Source organism: Peromyscus eremicus, chromosome 4, assembly GCF_949786415.1.
Source record: "Peromyscus eremicus chromosome 4, PerEre_H2_v1, whole genome shotgun sequence".
Lineage (NCBI taxonomy): Eukaryota > Metazoa > Chordata > Mammalia > Rodentia > Cricetidae > Peromyscus > Peromyscus eremicus.
The window spans coordinates 96,123,788-96,141,971 of NC_081419.1; the positions used below are offsets into that span (position 1 = coordinate 96,123,788).

General features: G+C 49.1%; 1 protein-coding gene across 3 annotated transcripts in view; it reads left to right on the plus strand.

The window, feature by feature from the left end:
- Sord (sorbitol dehydrogenase) overlaps positions 1 to 14,957 on the plus strand; it is a 32,948-nt gene extending 17,991 nt beyond the window's left edge. For 2 of the 3 annotated variants that reach the window (XM_059261280.1, XM_059261281.1), the window contains 6 exons: positions 2,502 to 2,661; positions 6,836 to 6,954; positions 8,955 to 9,020; positions 9,645 to 9,820; positions 12,756 to 12,877; positions 13,678 to 14,957. In XM_059261280.1, coding sequence (XP_059117263.1) covers positions 2,502 to 2,661; positions 6,836 to 6,954; positions 8,955 to 9,020; positions 9,645 to 9,820; positions 12,756 to 12,877; positions 13,678 to 13,843 — 809 coding nt within the window. In that variant the 3' untranslated portion in view covers positions 13,844 to 14,957. Of the gene's footprint in view, positions 1 to 744; positions 834 to 2,501; positions 2,662 to 6,835; positions 6,955 to 8,954; positions 9,021 to 9,644; positions 9,821 to 12,755; positions 12,878 to 13,677 lie in introns of all 3 variants that reach the window. The other variant, XM_059261282.1, reaches the window with a different exon arrangement.
- Positions 14,958 to 18,184: the final 3,227 nt, after the last annotated feature.

The following is an 18,184-nucleotide window of genomic DNA, read 5'->3' on the forward strand; positions in this document are numbered from 1 at the left end:
TGGTTAAAGAAACTTCATAGCTCTGGGTCTTAGGGCTGGATATATGACAAGAATAATTATAAAAGGAAGAAGAAAGCCTGTGTGTATTGGCTTGCTGGTCATTAAACACCAGTGCATGTAATTAATTATTGAGACAGCACCACAAGGTACAAATTATTAGCTTTATTGATAGATGCAGACAGTGGAATGTGGTTCTTGCCCGGGGCCACACACTGGCTAGTCTCAGAGCTGTCTGGAATGCCACCCTGTTCGATCTGGCTCAAGGACGAATGTTTGAACCAGTGAGCTGCCTGTCATCTGAGATTTGAGAAAGTTTTGTTTTGAGTTAGTGAAGAGGATCAGACCAGTAAAATGACACAGGTCAAATAATGTGTCTGGGTTCTCACACACCTATTCTCAGAGCAGGTGTCTTCCGCTGGGGAGTTGGTAGAGGTAATTAAAATGCACGGCCCCTCTTTAAAAAGACTGTACAGATGTGAATTGCATAATGTAATAATAACTAGAAGGTAAAATGGGATAATGTAGTAAACTCCATCTTGAATGTCAAGTTGAATATATTGTCCTTAATGATGGGTATTGTTCTGTGAGCGGCAAAAAATGTACAGGGTGAGAACAGCTGAGGAAGGGTCAGACAAGTTGAGAGGTACATCTTAAAAGCCACTGGGTTTCTGTGGATCCTTTGTGTTTTTAGAATATAAAGCTTTTTATACATTTTTTTCAATTTAAAAATTTTTATGTGTATAGGTATTTTGTCTACATGTGTGTCTGTGCACCATGTGCACTCCTGGTGCCTGTGGAGGCCAGAAGAGGGCATCAGATACCTGGAACTGGAGGTACAGTTGGTTGTGAACCTCCATGTGGGTGCTGGGAATTAAACCTGGGTCCTCTAGAAGAGCAGCCAGTGCTCTTAAAACACTGAACTGTCTCTCCAGCCCCACCCCCACCCCATTTTGGCAAGTATATATGAAGCAGACAACTTACTAATCTGAAGATACTCTTCAATTTAAATGATGAGTCATGATACTCATAAAAAAGGATCTAGAAAACAGGAAATAACCAGTTGTCCATCAATGAGAATAGTTGAGCTCTCTGTGCTATACTCACAGGATGGAATACCATTCGGCCACAAAAAAGGAATAAACTATTGATATATAACAAGTACCAACCTAAAAACATACTTAGTGAAAAAGCCGGATGCAAAGAATACACACTACATGACCCCCATTTTTAATGCTGTGTAAAGAGCAGGGCTAATCCATAGTGAACAAACTCAAAATGTCAGGTGTCTTGGGCTGGTGTGGGAGCCGACTAGGAATGGGCATAGGGACGAAGTTCCTGAGGCAGTGGCACTGTCTGTGTCTTGAGGGGAGTTTTCCTCACACAGGTAAAAGTGTCTTATCAAATTCACCTAATGCTCCACTTAAGACTTGTGTGGCCATTATACCTAAATTTTCATTTAAACAAAGAAGAATAAGCTATTATTGGATTCTAGTAAATGATTGACAGGCTGAAGGGTAATGGGCATTTTCAGTCTGCTTAGAAGTTGACTAGAAAAAATGGAGAGGCTGGGTCAGTGGCTCAGCAGTTAAGAGCACTGGCTGCTCTTCCAAAGAACCCAGGTTCAATTCCCAGCACCCACATGCAGCGCAGAACTGTCTGTAACTCCAGTCCTGGGGGATCCAGCACCCTCTGACCTCTGAGCACAGGCACACAACAGCTGACCCCTAGCTATCGTTTAAACCAGAGGAAGCGCACGCCAGGCCATGACAGCTCTTCTTGATTTTCATTGAAAAACTTTTTTCATACAATCCATTCTGATCACAGTTTCCCCTCCCCCCATTCCGCCCATGATAGCCCTTCTATTTGTAGAGGTCTTGCCTCATCTTTTTACAAAGTGGAGAAAAAAATGTTTGCCCCTGTGTGTAGTAGATACCCCCTTTGTAAATTGAGATAGGAGGACCTGCTGGGTTTGCCCTTTAGAGATAGGGCTGGTTCTGTGTTTCCCAGGGGAGCAAGGGCAGGCTGGCATAATATGAAACAGGCTAAATCTCTAGGTGGAGAAGGGGGCTGGCTCTCAGCTCTCAGTGACTCTTTGCTGGATTGTCTGTAAGCACTGAGAGAGCTGGGTGTGGTGGCTCCCTCTGTTATCTCAGCACTCAGCTGAGGCAGGAGGATTGCTGAGAGTTGAAGGCCAGCCTGGTTTACAGAGTGAGACCGAAGATCTCAGTGAGATAGGGTGGGAGGTGAGAGGGACAGGGAGAGGAGGGGAAGAGGAGAAGAGAGAAGGCACCAGTAGGTTGGGCTTGTCTCTAAGGGTTCCCGGAGAGAAGGAACGCTCTTTAGGGAATTCTCACATCTGGTGTCAGCCCGTGAGCCGGCATGCCTTTGTAGCGTTTCTGCCCCCACTCTTGTTCTCAAAGGTTGGAAAGCAGAACCAGACCCAGCAGGAGTGAGGTTCTGCTCTGTTCTTAGATGTGGCACTGTCTCACTCCCCTTTCCAGGTGATCGGGTTGCCATCGAGCCTGGTGTTCCCCGAGAAACAGATGAGTTCTGCAAGATTGGCCGTTACAACCTGACTCCATCCATCTTCTTCTGTGCCACACCCCCCGATGACGGGAACCTGTGTCGGTTCTACAAGCACAGTGCTGATTTCTGCTACAAGTTAGTGCCTAAAGTGACACTGCCCCGGGGAGAGAGAGAGAGAGAGAGAGAGAGAGAGGAGAGAGAGAGAGAGAGAGAGAGAGAGAGAGAGTGTGTGTGTGTGTGTGTGTGTGTGTGTGTGTGTGTGTGTGTATGTGTGTGTGTCGCACTGTGTGGTTCTGGCTGGCCTCACACTCAGAGATAGGTAGATCAGGATAATTAACCTCAAACTCAGACAACTGCCCACTTTGTGCACTACCATGCCCAGCTCATTTCAAATGCAAGGCATTAAAGGCAGGCCTTCCCTTCTTGGTGGCACTGAGGGGAGCTAGCCTGCCTGGGCTCAGTCTGACTCACAGTGGTCTTTCCGTGTATCTTCCCATTGCCAGGACAGTAATAGAAAACCATCGCCCAAATCACTCACTTTCTCTAGCCATTCTGGAGAGAACTTGCCATACCTCACCCTACACTCTGGTTTCCACGGCAGCCACAGAGGAAAACTGTAGCTAGGTGTGGTGTCCCACCCCTTAGGTCCCAGCGCTCTGGTGGCAGAGGCAGGCTTGGTCTATGTCGGTAGTTCAGGCCAGCCAGAGTTACATATGGAGACCCCGTGTGTGTGGGGAGTGGGGGGCAGGGTAGAGAGACAGAGACAGAGGAGAGACTAACAACAGAGACCTCTGCATCAACCACCACCAATAACAACTCCAACACCTTACAGAGGTTGACTGAGGAGCCCGAGTGTGGTCCAGGGGCATGAGTCTTGGCATGCTAGGTCCAGTCCCTCCTTGTGACTTTGTTTCTGTTAACCAGCAGAAGACTAAATTAGGCACTGCATGGAAAGTCACTGTTATTACTCCATACATGTGTTTGTATATAATTGGTGCTTTACATGCCTAATGAATGATGACTAACAATGGGATGAGTACCATTGTTCCAGTTGTATGCCAGGCTAACTGAAGCAGAAGAAAGCTAATGAACTGAGGCACAGAGCACAGCCAGGGTACAAACGGCCCTTCCTTTGCCTGGAACACTCTTGGGTTGAGAAGCTACATCTGAGAGACACAGTGTCCCACATGGTGCACCATGGAGCCTTAGGCTGCTGGCGTGCTGTTCCCCCTTCACCAACCCAAGTGCTTTCCTTCTGTGTAGCCTGATCCCAAGGCAGCTCAGCCAGTGTGGGGGCTTGTGTGACGGAGGCTAAAGGTGCCAAGCTCAGGGATACCAGGTCTAACAGATCTAATTGAGAGGGGTTTCTTGTTCTGTTTTTCCAGCTTTTTGTTTGTTTGTTTGTTTTTCAATACAGGGTTTCTCTGTGTAGTTTTGGTGCCTGTCCTGAATCTCACTCTGTAGACCAGGCTGGCCTTGACTCACAGAGATCTTCCTGGCTCTGCCTCCCAAGTGCTGGGATTAAAGGCGTGCGCCACCACCCAGCTTTAATTTTTTCACTTTTTGTCTTGGTTTCTTCCTCCTCCTCCTCCTCCTCCTCTTTCTCCTCTTCTCTTCCTCTTTCTCCTCCTGTCCTTCATCCTCCTCTTCCTCCTCTTCCTCCCTTCCCCCCCCTCCCATCCTCCTTGTCAACAAGCTCTCACTTGTAGTCTAGGCTAGCCTGTAATTTACTATATAGTCTCGGCCGACATTAAACACATAGCAATCCTTCTGCTGCTGCTGCCCAAGTTGCTAGGTTGCAGACAGGCACCCCACAGCTGGCTAGATCTGAGATTTTCTAGTATTCCTGGCAAACTTAGAGAAGAGACATAGGCTAGAGACCTTGTGGTAATGACTGAGGCCAACCCCTGAGACTGTGCTGGGAGAAAGCGGGCTGTGTGGGTGGGGTATGTCTTTCAGCAGGGGATTCCTGAATCAGCCATCTTTTTCTGGGTCCTTTGCCAAGTAAGCCTCAAACCTCCTTTTATGGAAGGCAAGACTGAACACGAGTCTCCGCCATTTTGTTTACTGTATGACCTTGACCAAGGTCTTTGCCTGTAAAATGGACATCATGATAGTATCTTCCTCACCAGAATAGCCGAAGAATTCAATGAGAAGAGTATACCAAGTGTTTCACATGGCACATGGCAGGTGCTCGGTGATGACACTAAGGCCTCTTGTGGTCTGAGGATGGAGGTCCAGATTCAGGCCTGAGAAGGGAGGCTTGGCTGGATGGGCATGGTGGTAGTTTGTAAGATGGGGTGTGGTGGTGAATGATATACTGGTTATCAGTGGTCATGGCAGATCTGAGGGGAATTTCTAGGGGCCATGTATCTCTGCCTTTCCTCAAAGCTTCCTTCTGCCTCTTCCCAGTGTGGCGCTGCCCTAGCCTTTCTCTTTGATTGTTTCTGAGGATTCCTACACTACCACTGCCTCTGCATTTCCTACCCCATATCTTCTGGTATTTATCTTCCTCCTTGGATTCTTGACCATTCTTTACCCTTTTATCTGTTCCCTGAACACTGTTGTAAAAACCCCCAAGTTGCCTGTCCCCTGGGGTTTGTAAGTTACAAAAGGCCCAGGTCCACGAAACCCATAGTCCTCCGATCCCCAACCCTTGGTCAATGGTAGAGGACTGTTCTCAGACCCCTGGTCTTCTGCCGGCATGCCTGGAGCCTTGCCCTCAGCCTGGTGCAAGTGTGAGGAGGCAGCACCTGACTGTCATGACACTCAGACCGTGGTCCCTCACTCCTGTCTCACTCCAGCCTCTTTTCTTTGTGGGGTTCTTATTCTACAGAGAGGTCAAAGAGGGAAAGAGGAGCACTCAGCTTAGAACCAGCCCTGGCTCTGTAGGAGAATGTAGAGGGACAGGATGTTGTGTCTTGAGAGTGTGTGTTTGTGTGTGGAAAGGGGGCGGTCCCTGAGAGTTTAGGAATCTTCCTTGTTTCATGTTTTCCTCTTAGACAGAATGTGCCATAGCATGAGCAGAGTATGGCTTAGACTGTGGGGCATGACGGGAGAGAAGCAGAGGCCTTGCAGTTCATTCTGTAAGGTCCTAGAACAGTGACAAGAGGGTGTGGGGGTGAACACATTCATTTCTTTGGGGAACTTGTAGGTTCCCATGTTTGTAAGTGTTGCTGGGAACTAAATAAACATTGGATAGCAAGGAGCCAGCAGGAATAAAATAGCCCCAGAGCGACACTTGCCAAGAGGCATCTGATGTGGGCCATAGGAGGGCAATCAGGACTCCACGGCTTGAGTCTTGCTGGGGACCAACCTTGCAAACTTGTCACTGAAGAGTCAAGGTGAAAATAGCCTGTCCTGCCTGCCTGACAGGGTTAGATGAGAGGATGGGTGGGAAAGCATTCTAGCCTGCCAGGCCTCCCACACACACTCACTGTCACCAGCGGGATTGTGGATGCAGTTGAGATGCCAGTGGGCTCAGAAGAGAAAACCAAGGACCTAGTGGTGAAGGGGCCACATTGTTAAGTCAGCGTTGTGGGACAGTTCCTGCCCCATCTCAGCCAGTCATGGGGCAGCCAGGCAGCTGCTGTCACCAGATGTGCTTCTGGAATATATGATGGGGGCGATAGCGGAGAGGGTCTCACACTTAAGTCACCGCTCGGCAAAGCTCTGACAGTAGGGACTGCCAGAGTGAAACCAGACGTGCTGAAAAGTCCAGAGGCTGAAATGCCAGAGTGTGGTTATGTTAAGCGTTTGTTGAGTGAGCTTTCATTGGTTCATGACAACCATACTGTACCTTAGCTTGGGAGGCATGTTAGAAAAACACATAGTGTGGATCAGTGTTTATGTGCAGGTATGGGATTCAGTCCCCAGCACGGAAAAAAAAATCACCAGAAACCATGATGTTGTCACTGAACTCTGAAGGGATTTTGCCAAAGAAAATTACTTTCCTGGGGCAGAATGGCGTGGCTTTTGGAAGCAAACATATCTGCTTCTACTTCAAACGCTTTGAGCCCTCTCTTTGAACTTCTCAGATAAGCCATTTAACTCTTGAAGCAGCCTAATTTCTTTCTCAGTAGACTGGGGTAAGCAAGTACTGCTGAACTGTTCCGACGGTGTTGTGAGCGAACGCATGCCAAGTGTACGCGTTAGTCAGTGCTCAAATGTCAGCTGTTGTCAATGCAGTGGAGTACCAGTGACAGGGTTATAGTGTTAATACACTACTGTGGTCATGTAGTGTTAATAGCATCATCAGTACCCTAGTAAAGTCAGAGACCCTAATTGTGTATGTTGGATTACTCCTCAGGCTTCCTGACAATGTCACCTTTGAAGAAGGGGCCCTGATAGAGCCTCTCTCTGTGGGGATCTATGCCTGCCGTCGAGGTTCTGTTTCTCTGGGGAAAAAGGTCCTTGTGTGTGGAGCTGGTAAGAAACAGAGCCCCTGGCTGTGGGTTCACAGGCTGGGCATGTGGAAAATCCCCATCTCATTCCTTCTCCGGGAGCTGGGTTTGATTCTAGACACTTTCTGGGTAGGAGAAGGTTACAGTGTCTCATTCAGTGATCAGCACTTGACTAAATAAATAAAAGTATCTGAAGTGGATGTAGTGGCACACATCTGTATCTCTGCACAAGGAGGCTGAGACAGGAGAATTTCTGTGTATTCCAGGCCAGTCTTGGCTACACACACAGTGAGACCCTATTTCAAAAAGCCCAAACAGACAGATAAGTAAATAAAATGTCTGCAAGCACAGTAGTAACTAACAGATTTCATAGGGAATATAACCCTCTATCCATTTAAATAATAAATAAAGCTTGCAATAAATTTTGAACCCTTGATAAAACTAGGATAATATTTGGGGTAGTAAAGTAAAGAGTAACCTTTGGAACTTGTAAGTCACACTAGAGAAATGATAGTCTTGCCCACTAGGCAAAGGAAGTAGGTAGGCTCTGTTCACAGAAGGAGGGGGTCCAGCCACTGACTAGGGGTTCCAGCTTTCTGTCTTCTCCCATCTCCTGCTTCGGGCCACTTGGAACAAACCCCAGAGGCCTCAGACCAAATCATTCTGGGTTTTTAATTGCTAGTAACCCAGACAACACACACGTGCGCACGCACGCACGCACGCACGCACGCACGCACAGATACTCACGAGCCCGAGAGAACCACTGTTAATATTTTGGTGCAGAATCAGTTAGCTTTAGTTTTGTGGTTTGTTTTGCTTGTTTTGGGCCAAGGTCTCTCTGGGTAGCCAGATTGGCTTCTAACTTGGGGAGCTCCAGCTGCCTAAATGCTGGAATAGTGGGTGTGTGCCGTCACCCCTGGCTAGGTCTTTTGTGTAACTTAAGACTTAAAAACAGAATCTTGCTATGTAGCTCAGGATAGCCCTGAACTTACAATCCTGCCTCAGCCTCCTGAGTGCTGGAGTTACAGGCTTTATGCCATGGAGTAGTACACTCCCTTAAAAACAAAAACAGAAAACCTGGGATATCAAGATGGTTCAGCTGGTAGAGGCACCCACCACCAAATCTGATGACCTAAGCTCAATTCTTGGGACCCACATGAAGAAAGGAGAGAACTGAATTTTGCATGTTGTCTTCTGACCTCCACACATGTACCATGATACATGAACATGCTTGCACACATGTATATGTGCACACTATAGTAAATGAATGCAATAAGAAAATCATGATTCTGTAAACAGATTTGTGTCAATGGCTGCAGAGTTGTAACATAATTTTGAAAGCTGTGTAGTAACCCTTTCTGTAGAACATGTAACTGGTCACCCACTTTGGACACTTCAGGTATTGTTTTCCAGTGTGTTGCTTTCTAGGGGGAAACACGACAACGTTGCTTTCAAGGGAGTGCAGCAAAAAAGCAAACTAAGTATTCCCGTTGTCTCATTCTGTGGGACTTTGTTTTATAGTAAATCCACAGTGCCATCTAGCAAGCAAATACCGTGGAAGTGGGTGGGTCAACCCAGGGACCCACCTCACGAAAGAGGAGTGCTCGGGGTGTCAGGGAAGAGTGTGATTCTCCCTGGGGAGGAGTGGTGTGTTCTCCTGAAGTCAGGTCAGGGAAACACGTCCAGATCTTCTGATTCATAGTTTCTGGCTCTTTGAGATTCTCTCCAGCAGAGCCTAAGAGAAAGGGAAGGGTTTCTAGCTCTGAGGTGTGAGGGATCAAGCAGAACTTACTGCTAGGAATGTGTTTCATGAAAAGAACAAGCCTTCATCCACTTATTCACATCTGCATTCACACACAGCTTTACAAATCTTATTGTGTGCCAGGCACTTGGATAGACACTAGCAATGCACACATGCACGCACGCACGCACGCACGCGTACAAAACCTAGCCCCTGTCCAGGGCTCAGGCAGGAGGAAAGTTGATGTTTAGTAACATGCAGTCTCCATTCTCTGCCTTGTCTAGGGCCCGTTGGGATAGTCACTTTGCTTGTGGCCAAAGCAATGGGAGCTGCTCAGGTGTTGGTGACTGGTAAGAGGGGTCTCTTTCAAGCTTGGCACTCTGGTTTCCTAACTCCCAGTCCCACCTCTTAGAGGTTGTACCACCTCAGAACTCCACACTGGAGGCCAAACCTTTGTGTGAACCTTCAGGGGACAAACCACCACACTTCCTGAAGTACTGGTGGCTGGAGAACTTCTACTTCCTGTCCCCTGGGTTCTAGAGCTGGAAAGCCTGTCCAGGAATGACCAGCTCAGGGCTGAGGAGAAGTCTCCTTTGTGAAAGAGAAGATAGAGGAGAATGTGGCTCCTTATGTATGGGCCTCACACTGCCCTCTTAGTGCTAAGAGGAGGCTCAGCCTTTGGTCTGTCTGACTTAATTTAGAAGGCAAAGATGGGGTGTGTGTGTGTGTGTGTGTGTGTGTGTGTGTGTGTGTGTGTGGTGTTGTGTAGGGGTGTTTTGCATAAGGAAAGGGTATCTGCATGAGTGTACCCGTGCAGCACGTAGCGGACAACGTGTGAGGGTGGGGGTGTGCTGAGCTCAGCAGCTCCACCTCTTGCACTGGAGACTGCTGCGTCAGATCTCTACCTCCATTTTCCTTTCTTCCTAGTCACTTATCCGGCTTCTGTATTTAAAGTAACTCATGCTTCCTTTTAGACCTATCTTCCTCTCGGTTGGCCAAAGCCAAGGAAGTTGGAGCTGATTTCACCCTCCAGATTGCCAAAGAATCTCCTCTGGAAGTTGCCAGTAGAGTGGAAAGTATGCTAGGGAGCAAGCCGGAAGTCACTATTGAATGCACAGGAGCGGAATCCTCCATCCAGACGGGCATCTATGTGAGTGAGCTGAGGGCAGCTCACTGGCCTGCAGCTTGGGGGCAGGGGTGGTACAGAGTAGTACAGAGAGCAGCGGTAAGTTCCGTCAGGCTGCTGTGTGACCCCCAAACAGCTAACCCCTCAGCACCTCGTTTTCTTACCTTTTGTGTGGACTTGCCTTGAGGCTTCATTGAGTCATAATGGGGTTCACCTGTGAAAAGCAGACATGCATGCCCCTTCAGGATGGGGTTGCCCTTAGCATCGTGCCAGTACCTGTAAAGCAGTGCTCTTGACGAAACCATCAGTGGGACAAACAGGGAATCATGCGTTAGTAGAGTAGGAGATAACTATATTGTTTTATTGAGGAAAACTAGTCTTTGAGTCATTGATACTAAACAAGAGCTAGTAATTCAGTTTGTCACCAAGGTGAGGTGAATTTTCAAGGCCGAAGCTGGTGAATGGGGTGCTGTCTTCCCGAAGTAGGAACAGATAAGCTGCCCCACAAGGTTTCACCCCTCCAGCAACTTATGGGAAACAGAGAGGGAGTTGGTGGGGAGGGTGTGGCCTTGACAGAGCAAAGTACAAGGAAAGGAGGAAGCACAAGCCCTCCTGTGTGCCAGTCCTCTGCTGGGCACTCTGTGGGTATGATGCCTCTGCACCTTACTTCTGAATTCAGTTAACACTTTAGTTGACAGAGTCTTGGGAACTTGCTTCCAATTCCTCGGGTTAGGAGTCAGGATCAAGAGTCAATCCTAGCCCTGCCAAACCCCATTACTTAAGCCTTACCCACAGGCTGGGAAGGATTGAACAAGCAGCTGTACCAGGATGGGAGGGCCTGAGCTGGGAGGAGCTCCTGCCTCTGCCTCCTAGACTGCTTCCTCACAGGGCCATGGGCTTCTCCTTCCCTTCTGAGTCATAGCTAGTTCATGCCTAGGGCACTTTGCAGCACGTGAGATATTCCAGGAAGGAATATCTCTACCTATGGCACACCCTCAGGCCTGGGACACTTGCAGAGCTGTATGTTTCCTCCTGTCCAGGTGCTTAGTGTCACAGAGGGCAAGGAGGTGGCAGGAGGGATGAGCAAGTGCCACTTGGTCCTGTCCTGACTTTCTGCTAGAGTCAACCAGCCTTCTGTTCCACTGTCATAGGCAATGGTCTCCATGTGGGGAAGGGCAAATCGAACTGCAGACTCACAGTGTGTCTTGGGGACCTCCTGGGTGCCAGGCTTTGTGTTAGACACATTGCAGGTTATGACAGGTATGTCTACTATCTTCAGGTGGCTAGCTGGTCAGTGATACCACACCACAGAGAGGCAATGAAACTTAATGGCTGTGACTGTCCTTCTCTTCTGCCCTGATATTTGGGAACAGATGTCACCCCTAGTAGTTGGTAGTGTAGGCCAATTGCCAGGCTACCTGAGGATGGTATAGAGGTGAATGTGATCTGAGGTACTCCCTAGGCATGAAGCAATGTATCTTCTGACATGGTTACGGAGCCATCATGCATGACAGGGACTGTAAAGGTAGGCCACACTGCCAATGAGTGCAGCAGGCAGTAGCACCAAATATGGACACATCTGAGCATCACCTTCCTGGGAGGTGACTGGGTGCTGTTTGTGCGACCTGGTCAATGTCCTTGGGTAGAACTGATGGTGTCTCTTGGTATATTGACCACACCCAGAGTAGTCAAGTAATTTCTTGACCTATGGCCTAGGTATTTCAAGGCATTCCTTGGCCTATAGCCAGCATACTGCTGACCCCTGCTACTTGGAATAGCCAGCAGGTTCCTCCTCATTGTCAGGGAGGGCAACTCCTAAGGGGGAAACCATTTTCCTGGAAAAGTTGTTAATCAAGAGTTTACGGTGACTCAACTCACGGCTTTGACTTCTCGCCCATCTCCAGTGGGGACAGTGATGTTTTTTTCCATTACACCCATATTCCTGGGTAGTTTGTAAGTGATTCTGCACTTCAGTGAAAGCGTGAAACAGCTGAACGTTGAGTACACACTAGTACCAAGCATTGGGATGTTACCCATGAGGTGCTAGCTGAAAGGCCAAGTCCAGGGTCGGCTGCTCAGAGGTCTTAACACCAGGAGTCGCCTCACAGTGCTGCAGGCTGGAGTACACCTCTCATCTGGGCACTGCAGGCCTCTCTCCATGGCATTTTTCTCTCACCCCTCCCCTCAGAAGGGCTGGCTGTGGGCCTTCCTGTAGCTCTTTTTTGTAGCTCTCAGAACTGTCCTGGGGTAAGTGCTGCTGCCATGTCTGACGATCACAGAAGTTTGGCAGGACTGAATTGCCCATTCTCCTGCTTCTCCCAGCAGGGAACACAGGGTACCACAGGGCCAGCGTTGTACTTACACAGGGTTGCATAGACATTGCCAGGAGATAGTCTCCCTCCTCTGCCATGCTTCCACTGGAGTCTGTTTCTTGACATTAGCAAAGCACTGGATTTCCAGACAACTATTTAAGGACGACAGATCCGTTATGCCCAGTACCATTGAGGTGAAGAACGAAGTGGTTCCTGCCTGCCTTCGTGGGTGAAGCTGTTTTTAAATCACAGAATTCACGGCCTATCTGTGCAGTAGCTGCAGTGTTCTCACTACTGATGAGCTCAGAGGGAGTTCCTTATTTATTTTCATTTTGAGTTTTTGAGTTGTGGGATCTCATTCTGTAGCTCTGACTGACTTGGCCCTCACTCTGTAGCCCACACTGGTCTTGAACTCTCAGCAACCCCCCTGCATTAGCCCCCTGCATGCTGCCATTATGGGTATATGCCATCATGCCCAGCCGATACTGACGGTTCCTGGTGTCTCTGATTCTTCTTTAGTCACCCTTACATTTCTGGATGCCCTGTTGGGTTGGGTGGCATGTTGAAGAGTTTGGTAGTGTAGCAAGAATCCCACCCTCTGGACCTCCTGTATATCCTGAGTTCTCTTGTTCTTATTTCTTCCTTAGGCCACACACTCTGGTGGGACCTTGGTGATTGTGGGAATGGGCTCTGAGATGGTCAATTTACCCCTAATGCATGCATCTGTGCGGGAGGTGGATATCAAGGGCGTGTTTCGATACTGCAACACGTGAGTATGCTGAGGGTGAGCCAAAGTGATCAACAGCCAGCATGGCCAAGGCAGGTCCTATGCAGCCTCTGAGACCAGGAGTCTCTGCATGTTTATTCATGAGGGGCACTCCCTGACCACACTGCCAGCACACGATATGATAGGGCTGCTAAGAGAGAACATGTACTTATTCCTCAGAGGGAGGATCAGACAGGGAGGGGGATTTTGGATCTGCCACTCATCACCTAATCTCTCCTCCTTTCATATCCTTAAGTAGCCAGACTTCCCTTCCTCTCTTTTAAAGGGAATAAGGAGTCTGTCTTGGGGGAGAGCCGCTTTTCACCCACCCTCCCCATATCCTACTGCTCCCCACTGTATGCAGCAAGGATGCTCTGTCTGGAGCACAGTGATGCCTCTTACAACCAGCTTATAGTTCCATGGCCTCAGCAGAGCACCCACTTTGCATTAAACTTTGCCAGGCTGGGCTGCTAATCTGTGCAAACTCGTTATCCTGACCTTTCCCAGGCTACCTCCCTGACGTTTCCTGCCTTTTCACTCTGGCCTCTGCAGTATAGCTCAGTCCTTCATGCTAGTGAACCTCAAGGTTTCATGGCACAGACTGCAAAGCCAGGGGATGGAGGCTTGGCTAGGGCGACTGAGAACAGCCTCTGTACCTGCAGGTTACAGCTGCAGGCCCTCGTCACTCTGTGAAGCTGACCTTGCAGAAGGGCCATGCTAGAGATAAACACGGCCGGCCGAGCAGTTTCTGGGACCTGGGCTTTGCCCCTGAAGGTTAACAAAATGCTTATGATCTCTTGCAGGTGGCCGATGGCGATTTCCATGCTTGCATCGAAGGCCTTGAATGTGAAGCCTTTAGTTACCCATCGATTTCCTCTGGAGAAGGCTGTAGAAGCCTTTGAAACCTCCAAAAAGGGATTGGGGCTGAAAGTTATGATCAAGTGTGACCCCAATGACCAGAACCCCTAATGTGAATTCGTCTGTGCCCTCAGCCTACCCTCTCAGCATCTAAGGGCTAATGGCGGGGAAGGGGAAGCCCTGGATGCAGAACTTCCTTTTGAATGGTAAAAATAATTAACTCATAATAAGCAGAGAGCCTTAGGGGAGTTGGTGTGCCTTAAAGACAGAAGTAGGGACACTCTGGGGGACCTTGTAGCCAGAATGAGATGCTTGTATTGAGGAAAGTCTAGCAGAGAGAGCAGAGTTTGGCAGTGCTGGGAGCTTCCTTCCCTCTTCCTCTGGTACCTTCTTTGGTGAGGACATAAAACCCCTGAAGTCCTTGTTCCACTGTGACTGGCCAGGGGATGGGGCTGACTCAGGAAGAAAGGACTTTGTTAAGATGGAAGTGGCCCCATAGCTGATCCTTTGGTCTGGATGAATGGTTGTCATCTGTTGTAGTTCAGAGAATGGTGTTTGTCAAGCCAAGCTTCATTTGGTTTGATGATAAAAGGGGAATAAGGAGTGAAACTCGCCTTCTGGATCCAGGATAAAAACCAATCCAAAGAACGAAGCAAATCCCGTATGAGGTGCACTAGCTTACATTCCCTAAATGTGGAAGTAAGGGCACTCACCTCTGCCCAAGGACCACCTCTTCCTCAACGCCTAAGAATTCAGTCATTACATTTGTAAATGGAAGACCACCTTCCCAACACTGCTCCTTCACAGTAAGGAGGAGTGTCAGTTGCTAGGCAACCAGGAGCCTTCCACCTGAAGATCTTAAATCCTGCCTAATTAGTACTAGAGGGCTTGTGTTCCCATGCTCACTCACAGGCAATTATTACCCCATTCCACTCAGTTCTGGCTATCTGAAAATGTCCCCTTCTCATAGCTGGGTAAGGCTGGTGGCATCTGTTGGGTGGACACCACAGAATTTTTCATCCCAGGGCTTTTCTATATAAGATTTGGGTTCAAATCACACCCTTTGTGATCTTAAAATAATTAAGAGTAGCAGTGATGTAACTTGGGCTACAGACTTTAACCCACCTCTTCGGCTGCAGGTAGAGAATGGCTGAAAAGAATCTGCTGGAGAAGATCGTGGCCAATAACTGAGCTTTGCAAAATAAATTCTGTCGCTGGTGTCGGACTCCTGCTGTGGTTGATGCTTGTTTAGGGAGTAGACTTGGGCTGCCCGGTTCACACAAGGAAGAATCACAAAGCTTTGGCAGGGGACATTTTCTGTACTAAATGTAATCTCACAAACTGCTAGAAACGTAAGTGGCAAGTGTGTAATGAATATCTTGCAGGTAGAGAAAGTAATTCAGGCAAAGTAGCAAAACCCATTTCTTCTCTTCCCCCCCATGCAGGAGGCACGTTCACAAGACTTCTGTCCACACACACTCAGCAGCTTCACACGCCTACTGGCTTGCTCTTCCTTCTCTCTGTCCTATTCAGTTAGCACCAGACTTATTACTTGCCTTCTGTGAAGAGTCCTTCCAATATGGGGATGCCCAGAGTTCCTCTGGTAGGAACGAGAAAAGCCCCTCACCTTGGAAGACCTCTCAGATGCCTTAGGCAGGGACAGATTTCTCTGTTAAATTTACAGTTAACCAGTTTTCTTCTGGTTGTGTCCCAGTGAAAGGGGGGCCACTGAAAGGCCAGACAGGTAGAGCCATGGAGAACAAAGATGTGTCACTTTGCCTAAAATTGCACTTGCGGTAGGTCTTCTAAGCTGGTCTTGGCACTTCCGTTTTCCAGCTTCACTTGGGCTTTATGACGCCCTTAGAACTGTGAAGAGTGGGTGGCTGATCACGACCGTAATTCAGAAGTGACGTGGTGGTGCTTGCCTGTAGTTCCAGCACTTGGAGTGCTGAGGTAGGATCATGTTTAAGGTCAGCCTAGTTTACATCGAGTGTGTTTTAAACAAAAGCAACAAAACCCCAAGATAGCAGCTCAGAGGATCCTTCCTATGTTCATGTCCACCCCTCAGCTCTCAAGCTATGGCTTGCCACACACATGCCAGGAGTAGAGAGGCTGGGGTGGGCTGTTCAGTGAGCCACAAGCATGGCGAAGCATCACTGAGTTGTCTGGGGTTTCCTTCTACATCTTTATCCAGAGGCTGCAGAAGATGGGAATTCATTCCCTCCACCTCCACAGGTACTCATTGTTGACTATCTCAGTGAATCAGTCCCGGAACCAAGAATCTGAATTTCCCTGACGCTCCCCAGCATTGGAAGGCCCAGCGGCTTCTGTGTGCTCTCACCAGGGAGGGCCTGCATTCAGTCAACATGGAGGACCCCACCCAGTTGGCACTCCCAGTACTGGGGTAGGGTGGAGTGGGGTTAAGAATAGAGAGCTGAGAAGAGGACCCTGCAGGTGACCCTAACCCAGACGGGGGGGGGGGGGGGGGGGGGGGGGAGGGCAGCTCAGAGGACCCCCGGAGGCTGGCAGGCTGGCTCCAGCCACTCCCTTCCCGGCTATCTCTTCCCAGCCTCTCTGGTGCAGCACAATCTTGCCGCCTCCTTTTGCATAAAGGAGGCATGCTGGGGTAGTGAAGCCAGAGGTCAAGAGCAGGGGAAACACACAGGATCTGTTGACATTCGCCTTTTCCTCAGAACTGTCTCTGTTTTCGTGATGTCAGATTAGGCTCAAAGTTCAGAAACCAAGACAGGGAAGCAATGCTCAGGAAGGCAGCTGGGACAGAGGCTATGCCCAGCTACAGATGGCGAGGCCCAGTCAAGGGCTACACCCCTGGTGGCCGACAGTTCTCTGGCCCCTGCACATGCCAACTCCACAGGCTAAGGGAGGAACCGTGCTTGGAAAGGGGCTGCGGTACAGCAGCCTTGGGAGGACACAGCTGGTGGGGTATGCTCCCCGGACACCAGTGGATGCTTCCCCTGCACAGCTGTTGCTACACTGGTGTTGCCCAGCCCCACCCCACCCCACCCAACCCCCACCCGGCCTTCACAGCCTCTGCCCCTCACTCCCAGCTTTAAAAGCCCTAGCTGAGTCAGACACTGAGTTCTTTTCCTGTCTGGCACCTGATAGTGGGCAAGGATGTAATTGGTGTTAGCACCATGGGACTTCTTGGTGAATCCTCCAACCAGAGGAACGGCTTGTTTCTTGGACTCATGCAGCCTCTGAGAGGCAGCGTATCGTAGAGGATTTGTTATAGGACTGATAGGGATGTCTAAATCCTGGGCCCGCCACCGGTCACTATGACACCAAGTCACTTCTGTTTCCAGTCAGCCTCCACTTCCTCCTTTGCTATCTGAAGGGTCTTTCTGGACAATCTTGAGGTCCCCTCATGTACTGATACATTGTTTCCTGGGGAGAAAGACCCCATGGGAAGTATCTCAGAATTAACTGTAAGGGGCTTTCTCCAGTTTTGGTTCAGGTCCTGGGTGAAGGGGTGGCTTGAGGGACAGAGAATGGCCCAGGTTGGATGGGGGGAGGGACTTTATGTGGAAATACCTGCATTATGGATATCACCTTGCTCTGTGTCTCAGGCTTGCAGTGTGATCCTAAGGGGTTTGCAGAAGCCCAGAGATGGGTGCAGACAGGTTGGGCTCATCACTGCCCTGGTGTGGTCAGTGACTGGTCTTCCAGTACTCCACATAAAGCTGAAGGCAGAGGCACAACCTAGAAAGGGTAAGGGTACATCAATCCACTCATTGTGAGGGGGGAACTATGGGGAGAAAATGGGCCTTTGGGGGTAGTGAATCCAGAATCCCTGAGGCATGGTGGAAGTACACCTCCCATGGGTCAGCCCAGGCTTCTGTGGGTAATACTGAAACTCCGTGAGTCCTGCCTAATCCTACAGGCTCATGATTACTGGACCCACAAGCTACCAATCCACATGAGCCCCTTGGCACCCAGGGCCTCACTTGTGGGCCTCTTCTCAGTTCTGGAAAAATTACTCTCCACCTTACTTTTTGAGACACTACCTCTCACTGTCCCTGGAGCTCATGGTTTGACTAGGCTGGCTGGCCAGCAGACTCCAGGGATCCGTCTTACCTTCATCTCCCCAGCTTTGAGATTACAGAGCCTCACGGCTCCACTCGGCTTTGAACATGTATGCTACATGTGGAACTACTCATATCCCCATGCTTACATGAAAGCATTTTATCAACTGTGCCATCTCCACAGCCTGTGTACACACATTGATACTGAAACTAGGAAATCTTATGGGTTCCAGGTTATGACCAATGTGAGGGGAAACCCCCAGGGGCTGCTGAGGGTGGGGCCGTAGTGTCCTAACTGACTTCAGATCATTTGGGGAAATGGAGGCTTGATCCTCTACCATTCAAAACTTGAACACATCACTATGTCTCCAGGCCTGAGTTTCCATATTGTTAAAAGCAGCCATCCCTT